The sequence below is a fragment of the Panulirus ornatus genome, chromosome 6, assembly GCF_036320965.1.
Source record: "Panulirus ornatus isolate Po-2019 chromosome 6, ASM3632096v1, whole genome shotgun sequence".
Classification (NCBI taxonomy): domain Eukaryota; kingdom Metazoa; phylum Arthropoda; class Malacostraca; order Decapoda; family Palinuridae; genus Panulirus; species Panulirus ornatus.
In genome coordinates, this window is record NC_092229.1 from 19,915,233 (window position 1) to 19,938,044 (window position 22,812).

At 42.1% G+C, this 22,812-nt stretch overlaps 1 protein-coding gene across 3 annotated transcripts in view; it reads left to right on the plus strand.

Annotated features, from left to right (window-relative positions):
• Positions 1 to 22,812, plus strand: part of LOC139749114 (protein CIP2A-like) — a 236,984-nt gene that overhangs the window by 60,163 nt on the left and 154,009 nt on the right. For all 3 annotated transcript variants that reach the window (XM_071662706.1, XM_071662705.1, XM_071662704.1), the window contains exons 4-5: positions 287 to 401; positions 22,357 to 22,527. In XM_071662706.1, coding sequence (XP_071518807.1) covers positions 287 to 401; positions 22,357 to 22,527 — 286 coding nt within the window. The remainder of the gene's footprint in view (positions 1 to 286; positions 402 to 22,356; positions 22,528 to 22,812) is intronic.

The following is a 22,812-nucleotide window of genomic DNA, read 5'->3' on the forward strand; positions in this document are numbered from 1 at the left end:
TGTTTTGGATACTGCAAAATGGCAGTCATTTTCAGCATGGAGTCTACTTCTTATTTCAAATTTAGAAAAAGAATTTTATTTTGCAATTTCCTTTTGCTTTCATTCATAAGTTTTACCCTTTCCATTCACATCAGTCTCTCACACTCTTATTGTGACAACATAAGCTCCCTCATTAACATCCATATCATTTGTGAGAGTTAAAATTAATTATTTATTGTATCACAGTGAAGTATTATGCATTGTAATACTTGCATCTTATTGACCTCAGGTTTTTCTTCCTATACAGAGATGATATCAAAATTGTTCCCGTACTAAGTGACTTCTTAGTAGAATCTAAGCTAAGTAAGGACAAGACACTGAAGACTTTGAATCTCATAGAGGGGATTTCATACAAACTAAAGGTTGGTATTGAAGGTTTTTTCATTATTTCATGCAAATGATATACTATACTGTGCAAATTGGAAGTCAATATGTACCATATAATTTCTGTTCATTTTTATTTTATTTATTTTTTTATTTTGCTTTGTCACTGTCTCCCGCGTTAGCGAGGTAGCGCAAGGAAACAGATGAAAGAATAGCCCAACCCACCCACATACACATGTATATACATACACGTCCACACACGCAAATATACCTACCTATACATCTCAACGTATACATATATATACACACACAGACATATACATATATACACATGTACATAATTCATACTGTCTGCCATTATTCATCCCCATCGCCACCCTGCCACACATGAAATAACAACCCCCTCCCCCCTAATGTGCGTGAGGTAGCGCAAGGAAAAGACAACAAAGGCCACATTCGTTCACACTCAGTCTCTAGCTGTCATGTAATAATGCACCGAAACCACAGCTCACTTTCCACATCCAGGCCACACAGAACTTTCCATGGTTTACCCCAGACGCTTCACATGCCCTGGTTCAATCCATTGACAGCACGTTGACCCCGGTATACCACATCGTTCTAATTCACATTATTCCTTGCACACCTTTCACCCTCCTGCATATTGAGGCCCCGATCACTCAAAATCTTTTTCACTCCATCTTTCCACCTTCAGTTTGGTCTCCCACTTCTCCTCTATCCCTACACCTCTGACACATATATCCTTTTGGTCAATCTTTCCTTACTCATTCTCTCCATGTGACCAAACCATTTCAAAACACCCTCTTCTGCTCTCTCAACCACACTCCTTTTATTACCACACATCTCCCTTACCCTTTCATTACATACTCGATCAAACCACCTCACACCACATATTGTCCAGCACATCCACCCTTCTTCGCACGACTGTATCCATAGCCCATGCCTCGCAACCATATAACATTGTTGGAACCACTATTCCTTCAAACATAGCCATTTTTGCTTTCTGAGATAACGTTCTTGACTTCCACACATTCTTCAACGCTCCCAGAACTTTCGCCCCCTCCCCCACCCTATGATTCACTTCCGCTTCCATGGATCCATCCGCTGCCAAATCCACTCCTAGATATCTAAAACACTTCACTTCCTCCAGTTTTCCTCCTTTCAAACTTACCTCCCAATTGACTTGTCCCTCAACCCTACTGTACGTAATAGCCTTGCTCTTATTCTCATTTACTCTTAGCTTTCTTCTTTCACAAACTTTACCAAACTCAGTCACCAGCTTCTGCAGTTTCTCACACGAATCAGCCACCAGCGCTGTATCATCAGTGAACAACAACTGACTCACTTCCCAAGCTCTCTCATTCACAACAGACTGCATACTTGCCCCTCTTTCCAAAACTCTTGCATTCACCTCCCTAACAACCCCATCCATAAACAAATTAAACAACCATGGAGACATCACACACCCCTGCCACAAACCAACATTCACTGAGAACCAATCACTTTCCTCTCTTCCTACACGTACACATGCCTTATAACCTCTATAAAAACTTTTCACTGCTTCTAACAACTTGCCTCCCACACCATATATTCTTAACACCTTCCACAGAGCATCTCTATCATCTCTATCATATGCCTTCTCCAGATCCATAAATGCTGCATACAAATCCATTTGCTTTTCTAAGTATTTCTCACATACATTCTTCAAAGCAAACACCTGTTCTTTTTTTTTTTTTTTTTACTTTGTCGCTGTCTCCCGCGTTTGCGAGGTAGCGCAAGGAAACAGACGAAAGAAATGGCCCAACCCACCCCCATACACATGTATGTACATACTTCCACACACGCAAATATACATACCTACACAGCTTTCCATGGTTTACCCCAGACGCTTCACATGCCCTGATTCAATCCACTGACAGCACGTCAACCCCGGTATACCACATCGCTCCAATTCACTCTATTCCTTGCCCTCCTTTCACCCTCCTGCATATTCAGGCCCCGATCACACAAAATCTTTTTCACTCCATCCTTCCACCTCCAATTTGGTCTCCCTCTTCTCCTCGTTCCCTCCACCTCCGACACATATATCCTCTTGGTCAATCTTTCCTCACTCATTCTCTCCATGTGCCCAAACCATTTCAAACACCCTCTTCTGCTCTCTCAACCACGCTCTTTTTATTTCCACACATCTCTCTTACCCTTTCGTTACTTACTCGATCAAACCACCTCACACCACACATTGTCCTCAAACATCTCATTTCCAGCACATCCATCCTCCTGCGCACCACTCTATCCATAGCCCACGCCTCGCAACCATACAACATTGTTGGAACCACTATTCCTTCAAACATACCCATTTTTGCTTTCCGAGATAATGTTCTCGACTTCCACACATTCTTCAAGGCTCCCGGAATTTTCGCCCCCTCCCCGATCCTATGATCCACTTCCGCTTCCATGGTTCCATCTGCTGGCAGATCCACTCCCAGATATCTAAAACACTTTACTTCCTCCAGTTTTTCTCCATTCAAACTCACCTCCCAATTGACTTGACCCTCAACCCTACTGTACCTAATAACCTTGCTCTTATTCACATTTACTCTTAACTTTCTTCTTTCACACACTTTACCAAACTCAGTCACCAGCTTCTGCAGTTTCTCACATGAATCAGCCACCAGCGCTGTATCATCAGCGAACAACAACTGACTCACTTCCCAAGCTCTCTCATCCCCAACAGACTTCATACTTGCCCCTCTTTCCAAAACTCTTGCATTCACCTCCCTAACAACCCCATCCATAAACAAATTAAACAACCATGGAGACATCACACACCCCTGCCGCAAACCTACATTCACTGAGAACCAATCACTTTCCTCTCTTCCTACATGTACACAAGCCTTACATCCTCGATAAAAACTTTTCACTGCTTCTAACAACTTGCCTCCCACACCATATATTCTTAATACCTTCCACAGAGCATCTCTATCAACTCTATCATATGCCTTCTCCAGATCCATAAATGCTACATACAAATCCATTTGCTTTTCTAAGTATTTCTCACATACATTCTTCAAAGCAAACACCTGATCCACACATCCTCTACCACTTCTGAAACCACACTGCTCTTCCCCAATCTGATGCTCTGTACCTGCCTTCACCCTCTCAATCAATACCCTCCCATATAATTTACCAGGAATACTCAACAAACTTATACCTCTGTAATTTGAGCACTCACTCTTATCCCCTTTGCCTTTGTACAATGGCACTATGCACGCATTCCGCCAATCCTCAGGCACCTCACCATGAGTCATACATACATTAAATAACCTTACCAACCAGTCAACAATACAGTCACCCCCTTTTTTAATAAATTCTACTGCAATACCATCCAAACCTGCTGCCTTGCCGGCTTTCATCTTCCGCAAAGCTTTTACTACCTCTTCTCTGTTTACCAAATCATTTTCCCTAACCCTCTCACTTTGCACACCACCTCGACCAAAACACCCTATATCTGCCACTCTATCATCAAACACATTCAACAAACCTTCAAAATACTCACTCCATCTCCTTCTCACATCACCACTACTTGTTATCACCTCCCCATTTGCGCCCTTCACTGAAGTTCCCATTTGCTCCCTAGTCTTACGCACTTTATTTACCTCCTTCCAGAACATCTTTTTATTCTCCCTAAAATTTACTGATAGTCTCTCACCCCAACTCTCATTTGCCCTTTTTTTCACCTCCTGCACCTTTCTCTTGACCTCCTGTCTCTTTCTTTTATACATCTCCCACTCAATTGCATTTTTTCCCTGCAAAAATCGTCCAAATGCCTCTCTCTTCTCTTTCACTAATACTCTTACTTCTTCATCCCACCACTCACTACCCTTTCTAATCAACCCATCTCCCACTCTTCTCATGCCACAAGCATCTTTTGTGCAATCCATCACTGATTCCCTAAATACATTCCATTCCTCCCCCACTCCCCTTACTTCATATGTCTATAATTACCTTCATATGTCTGTAATAACCCATTTGCAATTACTCTACAGGGAAGGAGTTTTACATTCGATGGGCCCAATCTCTGAAACAGTCTTTGCCATTGTGCAGCTTTATGATGTTTGCTTTAACCATGTCCTTAGTCATTCTTTTCCATTCATCTACCACTCTTAAAAAGTATTTTATAGCATCTTTTTTGACAAGTTTCATGCTTAATTTCATATTATGTTCTCTGATTGCTCAATCCCGACATATCTCAAAGAAGTGTTCACTGTTCATGTCATCATTCTCTTTTAAGATCTTATAGGTTGTGATCCAGTCACCTTTTTTTCTTCTTTCTTCTGAGGTGGGCAATTGATCCGGTCACCCCTCACTCTTCTCTCTTCTAAGGTGGGCAAATTCAAAGTCTATCCTTTCCCAGTAACTCAGCTTTCTTGATTCTGGTACCATCATTGTTGCCTTAACCTGGACCTTCTCTCTTAGTTCTTTGTGTTTCTTTATGTGCAGTGAATAAATGTGAGAAGTATATTCACGTTTTGGCCTTATGTGGGATTTGAGCAACTTTTTAAATATTTCCTTATACATATACTTGAAAGATATTTTATTATATGTTGTAGACAGTTTATTTCCTTAACTATTCTCCTGGTATGGGACTATGGTAACAGAATTGGAATGTTGTTGACTCCGAAGTTGATCTCATACAGGATCCTGAAGCTATTTCTGGCTAGATAATGAACATATTGAGGTCTTCTTTCACTTTTTCCCATACTCATTACATTTGCTCTTTTTTTTTTCTTTTTGTCGCTGTCTCCCGCGTTTGTGAGGTAGCGCAAGGAAACAGACAAAAGAAATGGCCCAACCCACCCCCATACACATGTATATACATACACGTTCACACGCAAATATACATACCCATACATCTCAACGTACACATATATATGCACACACAGACACATACATATATATACACATGCACACAGTTCACACTGTCTGCCTTTATTCATTCCCATCGCCACCTCGCCACACATGGCATAACATCCCCCTCCCCCCTCATGTGTGCGAGGTAGCGCTAGGAAAAGACAACAAAGGCCCCATTCGTTCACACTCAGTCTCTAGCTGTCATGCTATAATGCCCGAAACCACAGCTCCCTTTCCACATCCAGGCTCCACAGAACTTTCCATGGTTCACCCCAGACGCTTCACATGCCCTGATTCACTCCATTGACAGCACGTCGACCCTGGTATACCACATCGATCCAATTCACTGTATTCCTTGCCTGCCTTTCACCCTCCTGAATGTTCAGGCCCCGATCACTCAAAATCTTATTCACTCCATCTTTCCACCTCCAATTAGGTCTCCCACTTCTCCTTGTTCCCTCCACCTCCGACACATATATCCTCTTGGTCAATCTTTCCTCACTCATTCTCTCCATTTGCCCAAACCATTTCAACCATTTCCTTGGTATTGAGTGAATTATTCAGCAATTTACATTGTAAGTGAAATGTTTACAAAACTCTGACTAACTATGATTGAATTATATTTCAAAATATGCAGAAACTGCAGAAGCTAGTGAGTGACTTTGATAAAAGTGTGTGAAAGAAGAAAACTGAGAGTAAATGTGAATAAGAACAAGGTTATTTGCTTCAGTAGGGTTGAGAGACAAGTCAATTTGGAGGTAAGTTCGAATGGAGAAACATTCCAAAACTCAGTCACCAACTTCTGCAGTTTCTCACCTGAATCAGCCACCAGCGCTGTATCATCAGCAAACAACAACCATCACTGAGGAGTGGATTTAAAGAATAAGGTTTGTTTATTAAAACAGATTAGCTAGAGAAGTTGAAATTTGTCAGCCTTGTATTAGACCAACTTTGAAGTCTGTTTAGGTCTCTTTGTATGCTGATGCAGTCCTCCTCACTTTTCGCATCCCTCATGACCTTTGTATCATCTGCAAACATATTCAAGTAGGAGTCCAATCCTTCAGGCTAGGCATTAACATAGATCAGTCAGAGTAATAGTCCTAGAGTAGAACTCCTGGCACCCCACTAGTCACCTTGATCCAGTTTGAGAAGGCTTCTTTGACATGTGTCCTTTGCTCCCTTCCACAGAAATAATGATCTGCCCATTGAAGGTGTTTTCCTTTTTCTTATTCCTGCATGTTGTTCCAGCTTCTTGATTAGGCTCTTATGCAGGACAGTGCAAAATGCTTTTAGGCAGTTCACATACAAGCAGTCTGTCTGACCTTGTATCTGCATTTATACATATAGTAACAAAAGCAATTGATGAATTTAAAATACGCTAAAATCTTACTGTTTCAGACTTCATTAACCGGAATGTAAGATTTTGAAACAAATTCAAGAAGCCTGAAATTCCAAGCATCCTTCACACAAATTGACTTTCATCAGTGCTTTATTGAACCATGTCAAATTGGGAGGAACAGTATGGCCTTTGGATTGATGAGTATTAGGTGTTTGCTTTGAAGAATGTATTTGGGAAATACATAGAGGAACAGGTAGTTTTCTATTTTGCATTTGTAATTCTGGAGAAAGCATATGATAGGGATGCTATGTGCAAAGTGTAATGAATATATGGTGTGGGTGGAAAGCTACTAGAAGCAGTGAAGAGCTTTGACCAAGAGAGAAAGGTATGTGTGTGTGAGATGGAAGAGAGGAGGGTGAGTAGTTCAAGGTGATGATGGGTCTGCAGCAAGATTATGTGCTATCACTTTGGCTGTTAAATTTGTTAATAGATGGGATGGTGAAGAAGATGAATGCAAGGGTCTTGGAGAGAGGGGCAGATCTGCAGTCTTTCATGGGAAGGAATGCCTGGGAGGTGATTCAGTTGTTCTTTGTTGATGACACAGCTCTGGTAGCAAATTTAAGTGAATACTGCAGAAGCTGATGTCTGAATTAAGGAGAGTGTGTGTGTGTGAAAGGAGAGAGTTGAAAGTAAATGTGATTAAGAGCAAGATCATTAGGTTTACCAGTGGAGTGAGAGTGGTTAGTTGAATTGTGGGTGAATGGAGAAGACCTGGAGAAAAAGGGGTGTTTTAGATGCCTGGAATTAGACGTATTGGGTGAGGGGGGCTAGGTTCCTGAGGAGTGTGTGGAAATAAGAGGTCACAGTATGTGAAGCTGAAGATGGATTTTTATGTTATTATAGTATTTTGATCTCACCAGCTGCCCTTCTCAGCAATTGTGCATCCAAAAGTCTCTCTTATACATGCTTATCAATTAATATGTAATCAAATAATGCCCATTGACCATATCTCCTTACATATGTATACTTGTTTCTATTTATTATTTGTTTATTAATCTTTATTATTCTTTCTCCCCTATCCCTGGGGATAGGGGAGAAAGAATACTTCCCACGCATTCCTCATGTGATGTAGAAGGCGACTAAAGGGGATGGGAGCGGGGGGCCAGAAACCCTCCCCTCCTTCTATTTTAACTTTCCAAAAGGGGAAACAGAAGGAGTCACACGGGGAGTGCTCATCCTCCTCGAAGGCTCAGATTGGGGTGTTTAGATGTGTGTGGATGTAACCAAGATGAGAAAAAAGGAGAGATAGGTAGTATGTTTGAGGAAAGGAACCTGGATGTTTTGGCTCTGAGTGAAACGAAGCTCAAGGGTAAAGGGGAAGAGTGGTTTGGGAATATCTTGGGAGTAAAGTCAGGGGTTAGTGAGAGGACAAGACCAAGGGAAGGAGTAGCACTTCTCCTGAAACAGGAGTTGTGGAAGTATGTGATAGAGAGTAAGAAAGTAAATTCTAGATTAATATGGGTAAAACTGAAAGTTGATGGAGAGAGATGGGTGATTATTGGTGCATATGCACCTGGGCATGAGAAGAAAGATCATGTGAGGCAAGTGTTTTGGGAGCAGCTGAATGAGTGTGTTAGTGGTTTTGATGCACAAGACCAGGTTATAGTGATGGGTGATTTGAATGCAAAGGTGAGTAATGTGGCAGTTGAGGGAATAATTGGTATACATGGGGTGTTCAGTGTTGTAAATGGAAATGGTGAAGAGCTTGTAGATTTATATGCTGAAAAAGGACTGGTGATTGGGAATACCTGGTTTAAAAAGCAAGATATACATAAGTATATGTATGTAAGTAGGAGAGATGGCCAGAGAGCATTATTGGATTGTGTGTTAATTGATAGGCGTGCGAAAGAGAGACTTTTGGATGTTAATGTGCTGAGAAGTGCAACTGGAGGGATGTCTGATCATTATCTTGTGGAGGCGAAGGTGAAGATTTGTAGGGGTTTTCAGAAAAAAAGAGAGAATGTTGGGGTGAAGAGAGTGGTGAGAGTAAGTGAGCTTGGGAAGGAGACTTGTGTGAGGAAGTACCAGGAGTGACTGAGTACAGAATGGAAAAAGGTGAGAACAAAGGAGGTAAGGGGAGTGGGGGAGGAATGGGATGTATTTAGGGAAGCAGTGATGGCTTGCACTAAAGAGGCTTGTGGCATGAGAAGCTTGTGAGGTGGGTTGATTAGAAAGGGTAGTGAGTGGTGGGATGACAAAGTAAGATTATTAATGAAAGAGAAGAGAGTGGCATTTGGACGATTTTTGTAGGGAAATAATGCAAATGACTGGGAGATGTATAAAAGAAAGAGGCAGGAGGTCAAGAGAAAGGTGCAAGAGGTGAAAAAGAGGGCAAATGAGAGTTGGGGTGCGAGAGTATCATTAAATTTTAGGGAGAATAAAAAGATGTTTTGGAAGGAGGTAATTAAAGTGCGTCAGACAAGGGAGCAAATGGGAACTTCAGTGAAGGGGGCTGATGGGGAGGTGATAACAAGTAGTGGTGATGTGAGAAGGAGATGGAGTGAGTATTTTGAAGGTTTGTTGAATGTGTTTGATGATAGAGTGGCAGATATAGGATGTTTTGGTCGAGGTGGTGTTCAAAGTGAGAGGGTTAGGGAAAATGATTTGGTAAATAGAGAAGAGGTAGTAAAAGCTTTGTGGAAGATGAAAGCTGGCAAGGCAGCAGGTATGGATGTTATTGCAGTGGAATTTATTAAAAAAGGGGGTGAATGCATTGTTGACTGGTTGGTAAGGTTATTTAATGTATGTATGACTCATGGTGAGGTGCCTGAGGATTGGTGGAATGCTTGCAGAGTGCCATTGTACAAAGGCAAAGGGGATAAGAGTGAGTGCTCAAATTACAGAGGTATAAGTTTGTTGAGTATTCCTGGTAGATTCTATGGGAGGGTATTGATTGAGAGGGTGAAGGCATGTACAGAGTATCAGATTGGGGAAGAGCAGTGTGGTTTCAGAAGTGGTAGAGGATGTGTGGATCAGGTGTTTGCTTTGAAGAATGTATGTGAGAAATACTTAGAGAAGCAAATGGATTTGTATGTAGCATTTATGGATCTGGAGAAGGCATATGATAGAGTTGATAGAGATGCTCTGTGGAAGGTTTTAAGAATATATGGTGTGGGATGCAAGTTGTTAGAAGCAGTGAAAAGTTTTTATTGAGGAGGTAAGGCATGTGTACGTGTAGGAAGAGAGGAAAGTGATTGGTTCACAGTGAATGTAAGTTTGCGGCAGGGGTGTGTGATGTCTCCATGGTTGTTTAATTTGTTTATGGATGGGGTTGTTAGGGAGGTGAAGGCAAGAGGTTTGGAGAGAGGGGCAAGTATGCAGTCTGTTGTGGATGAGATAGCTTGGGAAGTGAGTCAGTTGTTGTTCGCTGATAATACAGCGCTGGTTGCTGATTCATGTGAGAAACTGCAGAAGCTGGTGACTGAGTTTGGTAAAGGGTGTGAAAGAAGAAAGTTAAGAGTAAATGTGAATAAGAGCGAGGTTATTAGGTACAGTAGGGTTGAGGGTCAAGTCAATTGGGAGGTAAGCTTGAATGGAGAAAAAGTGGAGGAAGTAAAGTGTTTTAGATATCTGGGAGTGGATCTGGCAGCGGATGGAACCATGAAAGCCGAAGTGAATCGTAGGGTGGGGGAGGGGGCGAAAATTCTGGGAGCCTTGAAGAATGTGTGGAAGTCGAGAACATTATCTTGGAAAGCAAAAATGGGTATGTTTGAAGGAATAGTGGTTCCAACAATGTTGTATGGCTGCGAGGCGTGGGCTATGGATAGAGTTGTGTGCAGGAGGGTGGATGTGCTGGAAATGAGATGTTTGAGGACAGTATATGGTGTGAGGTGGTTTGATCGAGTAAGTAATGTAAGGGTAAGAGAGATGTGTGGAAATAAAAAGAGTGTGGTTGAGAGAGCAGGAGAGGGTGTTTTGAAATGGTTTGGTCACATGGAGAGAATGAGTAAGGAAAGATTGACCAAGAGGATATATGTGTCAGAGGTGGAGGGAACAAGGAGAAGTGGGAGACCATATTGGAGGTGGAAAAATGGAGTGAATAAGATTTTGAGTGATCGGGGCCTGAACATGCAGGAGGGTGAAAGGTGTCCAAGGAATAGAGTGAATTGGAACGATGTGGTATACCGGGGTCGATGTGCTGTCAGTGGATTGAACCAGGGCATGTGAAGCATCTGGGGTAAACCATGGAAAGTTCTGTGGGGCCGGGATTTGGAAAGGGAGCTGTGGTTTCGGTGCATTATTACATGACAGCTAGAGATTGAGTGTGAACGAATGGGGCCTTTGTTATCTTTTCCTAGCGCTACCTTGCACACATGAGAGGGGAGGGGGTTGTTATTCAATGTGTGGCAAAGTGGCGATGGGAATGAATAAAGGCAGAAAGTATGAATTATGTACATGTGTATATATGTATATGTCTGTGTGTGTATATATATGTGTACATTGAGATGTGTGGCGAGGTGGCGATGGGAATGAATAAAGGCAGACAGTGTGAATTGTGTGCATGGGTATATATGTATGTGCCTGTGTGTGTATATATATATATATATATATGTGTATATTGAGATGTATAGGTATGTATATTTTGCGTGTGTGGACGTGTAGGTATATACACTGTGATGGGGGTGGGTTGGGCCATTTCTTTCGTCTGTTTCTTTGCGCTACCTCGCGAACGCGGGAGACAGCGACAAAGCATAATAAATATAAATAAATACATTGAGATGTATAGGTATGTATATTTGTGTGTGTGGACGTGTATGTATATACATGTGTATGTGGGTGGGTTGTGCCATTCTTTCGTCTGTTTCCTTGCACTACCTTGCTAACGCGGGAGACAGCAACAAAGCAAAATAAATAAATAAATAAATATTATTATTCTTGATGACCATTTCCCACGTTAACAAGGTAGTGCCAGGAAATAGACGAAGAAGGATCCATCCACTCTCTTGCACATATGATATACAAAAGCATGCACATAATGTACATATACATAAAAACATAAATATAGTGCATATGAATGCTCACTTTTTCATAGAACACATAATGCCATATGACAGCAAGGATTCAAACTTGGTACTATTTGTATAATTCCTGGGTATGCTAAGCACTTGGCTATGATCACCCGTAATAGAGAAATGACAATTTGATTACTAGAAATTGAATACCCTTCATCTCATGTCTATGAGAAATGGGGTCTAGACCAGTCTTGTCCCATCAAGCTCACTTTACCAGTTGTCATCAGTTTTACAGAGCTTACTGTCACATGTGGAGGTATGAACACAAATATTTTCATTGGACACATGCCCTCGAACAGCAAGGATTCAAACCCTGCACCATTTGCATGATTGCTGGATATGCTAAACACTCAGCTATGAGTGCCCCTAATAGAGAATTGACCATTCAGTTACTAGTAATCGGATACCCTTTGTCTACATCCATGAGCGACAGTCAAGACAGTCATGTCCCATCAGGCTCACGTTACCAGTAGTCTGCGGTTTTACAGAAGTTACAGTCACATGTTTTAAGTATATGAACACAAGTACAGTTCATATGAATCTGCACCTTTTCATGAGCACATAATACCCTCCAACCACAAGGATTCGAACATGGCAACATTTGGATGATTGCTGGGTATGCGGGAGGGGGATGTTATTCCATGTGTGGCGAGGTGGCGATGGAAATAAATAAAGGCAGAGAGTATGAATTAAGTACGTTTATATATGTATATGTCTGTGTGTGTATATATATGTGTACATTGAGATGTATAGGTATGTATATTTGCGTGTGTGGACGTGTATGTATATACATGTGTATGGGGGTGGGTTGGGGCCATTTCTTTCTTCTGTTTCCGTGCGCTACCTTGCAAATGCAGGAGACAGCGACAAAGCAAAATAAGATAAATATAGTATTTTTTTTTCTTTCTTTTTTTTTTGCTTTGTCGTTGTCTCCCGCATTTGCGAGGTAGCGCAAGGAAACAGACGAAAGAAATGGCCCAACCCACCCCCATACACATGTATATACATGCGTCCACACACGCAAATATACATACCTACGCAGCTTTCCATGGTTTACCCCAGACGCTTCACATGCCCTGATTCAATCCACTGACAGCACGTCAACCCTGGTATACCTCATCGATCCAATTCACTCTATTCCTTGCCCTCCTTTCACCCTCCTGCATGTTCAGGCCCCGATTACACAAAATCTTTTTCACTCCATCTTTCCACCTCCAATTTAGTCTCCCACTTCTCCTCGTTCCCTCCACCTCCGACACATATATCCTCTTGGTCAATCTTTCCTCACTCATTCTCTCCATGTGCCCAAACCATTTCAAAACACCCTCTTCTGCTCTCTCAACCATGCTCTTTTTATTTCCACACATCTCTCTTACCCTTACGTTACTTACTCGATCAAACCACCTCACACCACACATTGTCCTCAAACATCTCATTCCCAGCACATCCATCCTCCTGCGCACAACTCTATCCATAGCCCACGCCTCACAACTATACAACATTGTTGGAACCACTATTTCTTCAAACATACCCATTTTTGCTTTCCGAGATAATGTTCTCGACTTCCACACATTCTTCAAGGCTCCCAGAATTTTCACCCCCTCCCCCACCCTATGATCCACTTCCGCTTCCATGGTTCCATCCGCTGTCAGATCCACTCCCAGATATCTAAAACACTTTACTTCCTCCAGTTTTTCTCCATTCAAACTTACCTCCCAGTTGACTTGACCCTCAACTCTACTGTACCTAATAACCTTGCTCTTATTCACATTTACTCTTAACTTTCTTCTTTCACACCCTTTACCAAACTCAGTCACCAGCTTCTGCAGTTTCTCACATGAATCAGCCACCAGCGCTGTATCATCAGCGAACAACAACTGACTCACTTCCCAAGCTCTCTCATCCCCAACAGACTTCATACTTGCCCCTCTTTCCAATACTCTTCCATTCACCTCCCTAACAAACCCATCCATAAACAAATTAAACAACCATGAAGACATCACACACCCCTGCCGCAAACCTACATTCACTGAGAACCAATCACTTTCCGCTCTTCCTACACGTACGCATACCTTACATCCTCGATAAAAGCTTTTCACTGCTTCTAACAACTTTCCTCCCACACCATATATTCTTAATACCTTCCACAGAGCATCTCTATCAACTCTTTCATATTCCTTCTCCAGATCCATAAATGCTACATACAAATCCATTTGCTTTTCTAAGTATTTCTCACATACATTCTTCAAAGCAAACACCTGATCCACACATCCTCTACCACTTCTGAAACCACACTGCTCTTCCCCAATCTGATGCTCTGTACATGCCTTCACCCTCTCAATCAATACCCTCCCATATAATATATCCCTGGGGATAGGGGAGAAAGAATACTTCCCATGTATTCCCTGCATGTCATAGAAGGCGACTAAAAGGGGAGGGAGCGGGGGGCTGGAAATCCTCCCATCTCATTATTTTTTTTTTTAATTTTCCAAAAGAAGGAACGGAGAAGGGGGCCAGGTGAGGATATACCCTCAAAGGCCCAGTTCTCTGTTCTTAACGCTACCTCGTTAACGCGGGAAATGGCGAATAGTTTGAAAGAAAAAAGAATATATATATATATATATATATATAGAGAGAGAGAGAGAGAGAGAGAGAGAGTAAGAAATTAAACTCTAGATTGATATGGGTAAAACTGAAAGTGGATGATGAGAGATGGGTGATTATTGGTGCATATGCACCTGGGCATGAGAAGAAAGATCATGAGAGGTAAGTGTTTTGGGAGCAGCTGAGTGAGTGTGTTAGTAGTTTTGATGCACGAGACCGGGCCTATAGTGATGGGTGATTTGAATGCAAAGGTGAGTAATGTGGAAGTTGAGGGAATAAATGGTGTACATGGGGTGTCTAGTGTTGTAAATGGAAATGGTGAAGAGCTTGTAGATTTATTTGCTGAAAAAGGACTGGTGATTGGGAATACCTGGTTTAAAAAGAGATATATACATAAGTATACATATGTAAGTAGGAGAGATGGCCAGAGAGCGATATTGGATTATGTGTTAATTGATAGGAGCGTGAAAGAGAGACTTTTGGATGTTAATGTGCTGAGAGCTGCAACTGGAGGGATGTCTGATCGTTATCTTGTTGAGGCGAAGGTGAAGATATGCAGAGGTTCTCATAAAAGGAGAGAGAATGTTGGGGTGAAGAGAGTGGTGGGAGTAAGTGAGCTTGGGAAAGAGACATGTGAGGAAGTACCTGGAGAAAATGAGTACAGAATGGAAAAAGGTGAGAACAAAGGACATAGGGGAAGTGGGGGAGGAATGGGATGTATTTAGGGAATCAGTGATGGATTGCGCAAAAGATGCTTGTGGCATGAGAAGAGTGGGAGGTGGGTTGATTAGAAAGGGTAGTGAGTGGTGGGATGAAGAAGTAAGATTATTAGTGAAAGAGAAGAGAGAGGCATTTGGATGATTTTTGCAGGGAAAAAATGAAAATGAGTGGGAGATGTATAAAATAAAGAGGCAGGAGGTCAAGAGAAAGGTGCAAGAGGTGAAAAAGAGGGCAAATGAGAGTTAGGGTGAGAGAATATCATTAAATTTTAGGGAGAATGAAAAGATGTTTTGGAGGCAGGTAAATAAAGTGCGTAAGACAAGGGAACAAATGTTAACTTCAGTGAAGCGGGCTAATGGGGAGGTGATAAGTTGTGGTGATGTGAGAAGATGGAGTGAGTATTTTGAAGGTTTGTTGAATGTGTTTGATGATAGAGTGGCAGATATAGGGTGTTTTGGTTGAGGTGGTGTGCAAAGTGAGAGGGTTAGGGAGAATGATTTTGTAAACAGAGAAGAGGTAGTAAAAGCTTTGTGGAAGATGAAAGCTGGCAAGGCAGCAGGTTTGGATGGTATTGCAGTGGAATTGATTAAAAAAGGGGGTGACTGTATTGTTGACTGGTTGGTAAGGTTTTTTAATGTATGTATGACTCATGGTGAGGTGCCTGAGGATTGGCGGAATGCTTGCACAGTGTCATTGTACAAAGGCAAAGGGGATAAAAGTGAGTGCTCAAATTACAGAGGTATAAGTTTGTTGAGTATTCCTGGGAAATGATATGGGAGGGTATTGATTGAGAGGGTGAAGGCATGTACAGAGCATCAGATTGGGGAAGAGCAGTGTGGTGTCAGAAGTGGTAGAGGATGTGTGGGTCAGGTGTTTGCTTTGAAGAATGTATGTGAGAAATACTTAGAAAAGCAAATGGATTTGTGTATAGCATTTATGGATCTGGAGAAAGCATATGGTAGAGTTGATAGAGATGCTCTGTGGAAGGTATTAAGAATATATGGTGTGGGAGGCACGTTGTTAGAAGCTGTGAAAAGTTTTTATTGAGGATGTAAGGCACGTGTACGTGTAGGAAGAGAGGAAAGTGATTGGTTCTCAGTGAATGTAGGTTTGTGGCAGGGGTATGTGATGTCTCCATGGTTGTTTAATTTGTGTATGGTTGGGGTTGTTAGGGAGATGAATGCGAGAGTTTTAGATGGAGGGAAAAATATGCAGTCTGTTATGAATGATAGGGCTTGAGAAGTGAGTCAGCTGTTGTTCGCTAATGATACAGCACTGGTGGCTGATTCTGGTGAGATGCTGCAAAGGTTGGTGACTGAGTTTGGTAACTTGTGTTATTGGGGAAAGTTGAGAGTGAATATGAATAAGAGCAAGGTTTTTAGATTCACTAGTTTTGAGGAACAAGTTCATTCGGAGGTATGTTGAAATGGAGAAAAAGTGGAGGAAGTGAAGTGTTTAGATATCTGGGAGTGGACTTAGTAGTGGATGGAACCATGGAAGTAAAAGTGAGTGTCTAGGGTGAGGGAGGGGGCGAAGGTTCTGGGAACGTTTAAGAATGTGTGGAAGTCAAGGATGTTATTTCGGAGAGCAAAATGGGTATGTTTGAAGGATTAGTGGTTCCAAGTATTATATGGTTGTGAGGCATGGGCTGTAGATAGGGTTGTGCGAAGGAGGATGGATGTGTTGAAAATGAAATGTTATATTTTATTTTATTTTGCTTTGTCGCTGTCTCCCGCGTTTGCGAGGTAGCACAAGGAAACAGACGAAAGAAATGGCCCAACCCACCCCCATACACAATGTATATACATACACGTCCAGACACGCAAATATACATACCTATACATCTCAATGTACACATATATATACACACACAGACACATACATATATACCCATGCACACAATTCACACTGCCTTTATTCATTCCCATCGCCACCTCGCCACACATGGAATACCATCCCCTTCCCCCCTCATGTGTGCGAGGTAGCACTAGGAAAAGACAACAAAGGCCCCATTAGTTCACACTCAGTCTCTAGCTGTCATGCAATAATGCCCGAAACCACAGCTCCCTTTCCACATCCAGGCCCCACACAACTTTCCATGGTTTACCCTAGACACTTCACATTCCCTGATTCAATCCACTGACAGCACGTCAACCCCGGTATACCACATCGATCCAATTCACTCTATTCCTTGACCTCCTTTCACCCTCCTGCATGTTCAGGCCCCGATCACACAAAATCTTTTTCACTCCATCTTTCCACCTCCAGTTTGGTCTCCCACTTCTCCTCGTTCCCTCCACCTCTGACACATATATCCTCATGGTCAATCTTTCCTTATTCATTCTCTCCATGTGCCCAAACCATTTCAAAACACCCTCTTCTGCTCTCTCAACCACGCTCTTTTTATTTCCACACATCTCTCTTACCCTTACATTACTTACTCGATCAAACCACCTCACACCACACATTGCCCTCAAACATCTCATTTCCAGCACATCCACCCTCCTGCGCACAACTCTATCCATAGCCCACGCCTCGCAACCATACAGAATTGTTGGAACCACTGTTCCTTCAAACATACCCATTTTTGCTTTCCAAGATAATGTTCTCGACTTCCACACATTCTTCAAGGCTCCCAGGATTTTCGCCCCCTCCCCCACCCTATGATTCACTTCTGCTTCCATGGTTCCATCCGCTGCCAGATCCACTCCCAGATATCTAAATCACTTTACTTCCTCCAGTTTTTCTCCATTCAAACTTACCTCCCAATTGACTTGACCCTCAACCCTACTGTACCTAATAACCTTGTTCTTATTCACATTTACTCTTAACTTTCTTCTTTCACACACTTTACCAAACTCAGTCACCAGCTTCTGCAGTTTCTCACATGAATCAGCCACCAGAGTTGTATCATCAGCGAACAACAACTGACTCACTTCCCAAGCTCTCTCATCCACAACAGACTTCATACTTGCCCCTCTTTCCAAAACTCTTGCATTCACCTCCCTAACAATCCCATCCATAAACAAATTAAACAACCATGGAGACATCACACACCCCTGCCGCAAACCTACATTCACTGAAAACCAATCACTTTCCTCTCTTCCTACACGTACACATGCCTTACATCCTCGATAAAAACTTTTCACTGCTTCTAACAACTTGCCTCCCAGACCATATATTCTTAATACCTTCCACAGAGCATCTCTATCAACTCTATCATATGCCTTCTCCAGATCCATAAATGCTACATACAAATCCATTTGCTTTTCTAAGTATTTCTCACATACATTCTTCAAAGCAAACACCTGATCCACACATCCTCTACCACTTCTGAAACCACACTGTTCTTCCCCAATCTGATGCTCTGTATATGCCTTCACCCTCTCAATCAATACCCTCCCATATAATTTACCAGGAATACTCAACAAACTTATACCTCTGTAATTTGAGCACTCACTCTTATCCCCTTTGCCTTTGTACAATGGCACTATGCACGCATTCCGCCAATCCTCAGGCACCTCACCATGAGTCATACATACATTAAATAACCTTACCAACCAGTCAACAATACAGTCACCCCCTTTTTTAATAAATTCCACTGCAATACCATCCAAACCTGCTGCCTTGCCGGCTTTCATCTTCTGCAAAGCTTTTACTACCTCTTCTCTGTTTACCAAATCATTTTCCCTAACCCTCTCACTTTGCACACCACCTCGACCAAAACACCCTATATCTGCCACTCTGTCATCAAACACATTCAACAAACCTTCAAAATACTCACTCCATCTCCTTCTCACATCACCACTACTTGTTATCACCTCCCCATTTGCGCCCTTCACTGAAGTTCCCATTTGCTCCCTTGTCTTACGCACTTTATTTACCTCCTTCCAGAACATCTTTTTATTCTCCCTAAAATTTAATGATACTCTCTCACCCCAACTCTCATTTGCCCTCTTTTTCACCTCTTGCACCTTTCTCTTGACCTCCTGCCTCTTTCTTTTATACATCTCCCACTCAATTTCATTTTTTCCTTGCAAAAATCGTCCAAATGCCTCTCTCTTCTCTTTCACTAATAATCTTACTTCTTCATCCCACCACTCACTACCTTTTTTAATCAACCCACCTCCCGCTCTTCTCATGCCACAAGCATCTTTTGCGCAATCCATCACTGATTCCCTAAATACATCCCATTCCTCCCCCACTCCCCTTACTTCCATTGTTCTCACCTTTTTCCATTCTGTACTTAGTCTCTCCTGGTACTTCCTCACACAAGTCTTCCCAAGCTCACTTACTCTCACCACCCTCTTCACCCCAACATTCACTCTTCTTTTCTGAAAACCCATACAAATCTTCACCTTAGCCTCCACAAGATAATGATCAGACATCCCTCCAGTTGCACCTCTCAGCACATTAACATCCAAAAGTCTCTCTTTCGCACGCCTGTCAGTTAACACGTAATCCAATAATGCTCTCTGGCCATCTCTCCTACTTACATACGTATACTTATGTATATCTCGCTTTTTAAACCAGGTATTCCCAATCACCAGTCCTTTTTCAGCACATAAATCTACAAGCTCTTCACCATTTCCATTTACAACACTGAACACCCCATGTATACCAGTTATTCCCTCAACTGCCACATTACTCACCTTTGCATTCAAATCACCCATCACTATAACCCGGTCTCGTGCATCAAAACCACTAACACACTCATTCAGCTGCTCCCAAAACACTTGCCTCTCATGATCTTTCTTCTCATGCCCAGGTGCATATGCACCAATAATCACCCATCTCTCTCCATCAACTTTCAGTTTTACCCATATTAATCGAGAATTTACTTTCTTACATTCTATCACACTCCCACAACTGTTTCAGGAGTACTGCTACTCCTTCCCTTGCTCTTGTCCTCTCACGAACCCCTGACTTTACTCCCAAGACATTCCCAAACCACTCTTCCCCTTTTCACTTGACCTTCGTTTCACTCAGAGCCAAAACATCTTCCTTTCCTCAAACATACTACCTATCTCTCCTTTTTTCACATCTTGGTTACATCCACACACATTTAGACACCCCAGTCTGAGCCTTTGAGGAGGATGAGCACTCCCCGCCTGACTCCTTCTTCTGTTTCCCATTTTAGAAACTTAAAAACTACAAGGAGGGGAGGATTTCTGGCCCCCCGCTCCCCACTGAAATGTATGAGGACAATATGTGGTGTGACGTGGGTTGATTGAGTAGGTAATGAAAGGGTTAGAGAGAGGTGTGGTAATATAAAGAGTGTGGTTGAGAGAGCAGAAGAGGGTGTGTTGAAATGGTTTGGACACATGGAGAGAATGAGTGGGGAAGGATTGACAAAGAGGATATATGTTTCAGAGATGGAGAGAAGAAGATGTAGGAGACCTAATTGGAGGTGGAAGGATGGAGTGATCAGGGCCTGAACATAGAGGAAGGTGAAAGGAGTGCAAGGAATAGAGTGAACTGGAACGATGTGGTATATCGTTGTCATCATACTGTCAGTGGACTGAACCAGGGCATGTGAAGCATCCTGGGTAAACCATGGAAAGGTGTGTGGGGCCTGAAGGATGTGGAAAGGGAGCTGTGGTTTCAGTGCATTACACATGACAGCTAGACACTAAACTTGAATTAATGTGGCCTTTTTTTGTCTGTTCCTGCTGCTGCCTTGCTGGAGGAGTGGTAGGGGAATGCTATTTCGTGTGTGGCAGGGTGGCAACAGGAGTAGATGAAGGCAGCAAGTATGGATATGTATATGTATATATACATTGAAATGTATATGTATGTGTATGTGTGTGAGTGGGCATTTACGTGCATACATGTGTATGTGGATGGGTTGGGCCATTCCTTGTGTTTCCTTGCACTACCTCACTCTTGCGTGAGACGCCAGTTAAGTATGAGATATAAGATAAATGTGTATATGAGTGGATGGGCCATTCTTTGTCTGTTTTCTGGTGCTACCTCACTGTTGCTGGAAACAGCGATTAAGTATAGTGATAATGGTGTATTATATGTGTGTATGTAAGTGGAAGGGCTATTCTTCGTCTGTTTACTGTTGCTCCCTTGCTGATGCAGGAAACAGTGATTATGTATAAGATAAAAAAAGATTTATATGTATGTGCATGTATGTATACATGTGTATATAAGTGGATGGGTCTGTCTTTTTCATGGCACTACCTTGCTGATATGGGAAATGGCAATCAAGTATGATGATAATATTAAAGCACACATACACATACATATTCACACTTGCTCACTTTTATACTTTCCCAGCGCCAACCCACTCAGGAAACAGCATCGCCACCTCTTGCAACAGTGAGGTAGCGTCAAGAAACTTACAGAGAAAGGCCACATCTGCTCATCCTTCCTATAGCTGCCATGTGTAATGCACTGAGACCACAGCTCCCTATCCACATCCAGGCCCCAAAGACCTTTCCTTGGTTTACCCCAGATGTGTCACATGCCCTGGTTTAGTCGATTGTTTACACCACTCTTTCTAAACCATGGATTCCCAATCATCATTCTTTTTCAGCACACAACTCCACAAGCTCACGACCATTTCCATTAATAGCACAGAATGCCCCAAGCAAACCAAGTGTACCCTCAACTGCCACATTACTTACCTTTACATTTAAATCACCCATCGCTAATACCTGGTCTTGTCCGCAGAAACTGCTGACAGTCACTTAGCTGCTCCCAAATCACTTGCCTCACATGATCTTTTTTTTCATGGCCAGCTTCATAAACACCAGTAATCACTCATCTCTCACCATCCACTTTCAGCTTTACCCCACATCAATCTAGAATTTAGTTCCTTACATCTTGTCACACACTCCCACAACCCCTGCTTCAGCAGTAGTGCTACTCCTTCCTTAGCTGTTTCCTCTCACCAATCCCTGACCTTACTCCTGAGACATTTACAAACCATTCTTCCCCCTTACCCTTTAGCTTTATTTCACTCAGAACCAGAACATCCAGATTTCTTTCCTCAAATTTACTATCTATCTCTCCTGTCTTCTCATTTTGGTTATATCCACACATGTTTAGACACCCCCAGTCTGAGCCTTTGAGGAGGATGAGCACTCCCTGCCTGGCTCCTCCTTCTGTTTCCCTGTTTAGAAATTGAAATACAAATAGGGGAGGGTTTCCAGTCCCCCCCCCCACTTCTGCCCTAATTAGTTGCCTTGTACGACATGTGAGGAGTATAGAGGTATTATTCTTTCTCCCTTCCGTTAGTGTAAATCATTTTTTTTTTTGTAGATGTATATGTACTTCTGTTATAATTGTTGCTCTTTTTATGAAAACCTTTTCTTGCAGATTGCACGCATGGAGGCATGGATGCTAAAGCTAATTCCTTTTCTGGTGGATCTTATCACTGAAGGGAACAGTGGAGATGATCTGTTAGTACCAGCTCTTACAACGTTAGCAAACCTGTGTAGATCTAATCCTCCAGTTGTTTCTTGTCTCCGTAATCATGGTAATAACAAGGTGAGATTCTTTATCTCTTTCACACATGGAGCCCATTTGGTAAGTGACTGATTAAAGTAATAGAAGCCACAAGGTAAATGCTTGATTAAATTTAGCATTGTGTCATCAGAAGAAATAATTACTATTTTTTTTAGCACCATTCGCAGACAAAAGTCCACATGAAGCCTGAGCCTTAATTGAAATATAGAAAGGATTATGAAAGGGAAAAGAAAAGACAAGGAAAAGCATTTACAAATTTGTGAGGAAATGTTAAACCTGTCTTTTAAAATGTGCTAGGTCATAGTT